Here is a 3,447-nt window from a genome sequence, read left to right as displayed (position 1 = left end):
ATAAAAAACAGTACGTCCCAAGTGAAACTCCGAACAGCCAGAGCAGGGCTGTGATCTTAAAGACTGAGCCCTAATCCACCTGCTTTGGTACTAGTCAATACCAGAAGTCCCTTCAGAATGAAAATCTTCATGCAACAAGTTTCTCCTTAAGATCTATCTCTACAACAACCTGATGAATCACCTCTAGAACACTGAAATTCACCATTTGGTCCTTTGGTTAATAGTGCCAAAGTATGTTATTAGGAAGTTCCTGAGAGAAACAGCTGAATAACATTACCAAAAAGGCCAGAACCTGGCTGGGTGTGGTGGCTTGTGCCTATAATCCCAGCACTTTGGAAGGCCAAGGCAGGCGGATTACTTGAGGTCAGGAGTTTGAGACAAGCCTGGCCAACATGGCAAAACGCTGTTTCTCCTGAAAAAAATATATATATTAAAAAATTAGCTGGGTGTGGTAGTGGCCGCCTATAATCCCAGCTACTCGGGAGGCTGAGGCAGGAGAATGGCGTAAACCCGGGAGGCGGAGCTTGAGGTGAGCTGAGATCCGGCCACTGCACTCCAGCCTGGGCGACAGAGCAAGACTCCGTCTCAAAAAAAAAAAAAGAAAAGAAAAAAGACTGTGTATCTCATGCAAAAGTGTTTTTACCATGAAGATCTGGCTTCCAAATTCACAGGGGTCTCTCATCAGTCCGAGCTGAGTAGCTGACTTAAGCTCACATGACCCGGTGAAGGGCAAGCATCATCAGGTGGACTTGACGGCTTCAAGTACGCTGCCCTGAAGCGCCAGGAACTTGGTTGCTAGGCCTCCTCCCCAGGATCTACCCAGGAATTTCCTATCCAAGTTTGTTGAAGCAAAACCTAGGGATTAAATGAAATGCAACCTCACAAAGTACCAATGAAGGGTGTGGAAAACAGGGATCCTCTTTTTGAATATCTGCCCCCAAATATCAATCCCAATAAACTATACTAAAAACCATGGATGGCTAAAAATGCAGTTTAGGTCTTTTCTCTGTTCAAGGATTTTTTTTAATCATTAAACTATGTTCTCATATTTCCATCAGGCCCCAAAGGTTGGAGGATGCTGGCCCTTTAATGGGTAAGCAGGGGAGGAGCTGGGACTTTTAAAGGCAGGAGCAGCAAACAGGTCCCAGCTCAGGCTGCTATGAATAACTTAAACAGAAAGGACAGCAACAGTCAGGTGGTGGGTGTCAGCAGCAAGGCATCACCACACTCGGACGGTGACTGGTGATGTCCGTTGGGAAGTACTTCTCTTCCTTCTCCTAGCCTGTCCCTCATTTCTGTCCCTTTGTGGGACAGCTCCCTAGAGCTGAGCTGGGAGGGTGGGGGTTTATGGCAGTCTGAGACCCCAGGGTCTCTCTCCTCAAGACCATGGCCAAGAATTCTCTAACCATCTTGCTGGGAGGATTCCATGGCTGTTTTAGGGTGCCATCATCCTTACTGACGATGGTGCCTCTTGGCCTCTTTCTTGTCTCAGGTTTACCTTCCAGAGGCTGGCAATGCTCTTTCACTGGAGGACACAGCCAAGAAGGAAGTCCACCAGCCTACCAAGATGAAATGCCTTGAAGGTATCAACAAGTGGGCCGTGGTGTTATATAAAATGACCCAGCATACAGAGCTTGCTGGTCTATTTCACGTATGGGCTTGGATGTCCAGAGTCACCGGAAGTTATTCCAAATTCTTCCACTTGCTAATTATATTACAGTGGGTGACTGAGAGGTCACTCTTCTGGGCTTTATTTTTCTCACCAACCTAGTAAAATTATCAATAACAACCCAGGACAGCCTCATATGACTATTAAATGAACATATGCACGTAAAGTATATGGCATACAGGAGGGTTAAATTGCAGTGAGTTGGGGCAGCTGGAACTTGTTCAAAGAGGCAACAGAAAGGGCGTTGGGTGGGGCAGAGCAGATGGAAAAGGCTGTGCTAGAATTTAAGCAATTGAAGAGGGGATGTGAAAGTGAAGATGTTTGGTATCTGCCAGGTTCCTTTTGTTTGCTTTTTAAATTGTTATTTAGAGACAGGGTCTCACTGTGTTGCCCAGGCTGATCTCAAACTCCTGGGCCCAAATGATCTTCCCACTTTGGCCTCCCAAGTAGCCAGGACTACGGGCACAAGCCACCACACCTGGCTCAGGTTTCATTTGACTTACTAGGGGATGGTTCGGGAGAACTTGGGAGAGGGGAGGCTGAGTTAAATCCACAGAACAGGAGGCATTATGTTCAAAGGTGGTGCTGGAGATGGCTTAAGAACAGAAGTGCTATTGAGTAGTAGCCTCCCTAGACAAGATTCACACCTGAGCCCCCATTTTACCTTCTCCTCTGGCCCACACTTCAACCAAGGGCCAGGTAAGGTCTGTGGCCCTCTGGCTCCTGAGGAGGAGCTGGTGTCTGCCTGCCAGTTGGAAAAAGAAAAAGAGAATGAAGGGGAGGAAGAGGAGGAGGAGGAGGAAGATCTGGACCCAGACCTGGAGGAAGAAGAGGAGGAAGAGAATGATCTTGGGGATCCAACTATACTTGGTGCTGTCCATAACACCCAGGTACCATGGCAGGAGGGAATGGGAGAGGGTTGTCCTGAACTGTCTGTGGCTCACAGGCTGTCACTAAACATTCTTCTTCTCTTTTCCACCCTTTTTCAAGGCAAGTTCTGGATTAACACTTCGATTTTAAGCCTTGAACCTGAATTAGGGACTCTCTCCTTCCCTCTTTCTCCTGTCTTCCACTTCGTCTCTGATGCTGTTCTCACCTTAAAACCAGGTCCTAGCAGAGCTGTGCATCGCCCACAGGCGGTGGCCCTGCTACTAGTGTTAAAGGTGAGTCATCTTTGCCTGATCCGGGGCCTCTGTCTCACTAGTCCATTCCTGGTATTTGTTCCCCTGGATCTCATAACTAGTGGAGAAGGACAAGGACTCCCATGTAGATATGAGGGGAATCAGACCTTCCTTCAACCTACTACGAAGATACAGTAGTCCATGGTTTCACTTTCTGCCATTTCAGTTACCCTTGGTCAACTATAGTCTGAAAATAGGCGAGTATAGTACAATAAGGTATTTTAAGAGACTACATTCACATAAGTTTTATTACAGTATATCATTATAACTGTTCTATTTGTATTGTTCATTTCTTATTGAATCTATTTCATAAATTAAACTGGCCAGGTGCAGTGGCTCATGTCTGTAATCCCAGCACTTTGAGAGGATTGCTTGAGGCCAGGAGTTCCAGACCAGCCTGGGCAACAAAGCAAGACCCTGTCGCTACAAAAAAAAAAAAAAAAAACCAGACGTGGTGGCACGTGCCAGTAGTCCCAGCTACTTGGGAGGTTGAGGTAAGAGGATCACCTGGGCCTAGCAGGTTGAGGCTACAGTGAGCTGAGATCGTGCCACTGCATTCCAGCCTAGGCAACAGAGTAAGATCCTATCTCAAAAACA

The 3,447-nt window shown here is 46.9% G+C and overlaps 1 protein-coding gene across 1 annotated transcript in view; it reads left to right on the top strand.

The window, feature by feature from the left end:
- Window positions 1-1,181: 1,181 nt before the first annotated feature.
- PATL2 (protein associated with topoisomerase II homolog 2 (yeast)) overlaps window positions 1,182-3,447 on the top strand; it is a 12,039-nt gene continuing 9,773 nt past the window's right edge. Inside the window, exons 1-3 of the mRNA XM_011941183.1 lie at window positions 1,182-1,198; window positions 1,493-1,583; window positions 2,363-2,559. Coding sequence (XP_011796573.1) covers window positions 1,568-1,583; window positions 2,363-2,559 — 213 coding nt within the window. The 5' untranslated portion in view covers window positions 1,182-1,198; window positions 1,493-1,567. The remainder of the gene's footprint in view (window positions 1,199-1,492; window positions 1,584-2,362; window positions 2,560-3,447) is intronic.

This window comes from Colobus angolensis, unplaced genomic scaffold (assembly GCF_000951035.1).
Source record: "Colobus angolensis palliatus isolate OR3802 unplaced genomic scaffold, Cang.pa_1.0 Scaffold199, whole genome shotgun sequence".
Taxonomy (NCBI): domain Eukaryota; kingdom Metazoa; phylum Chordata; class Mammalia; order Primates; family Cercopithecidae; genus Colobus; species Colobus angolensis.
The sequence above is the reverse complement of the archived record's forward strand: the minus strand, read 5'-3'. Positions and strand labels throughout refer to the sequence as shown.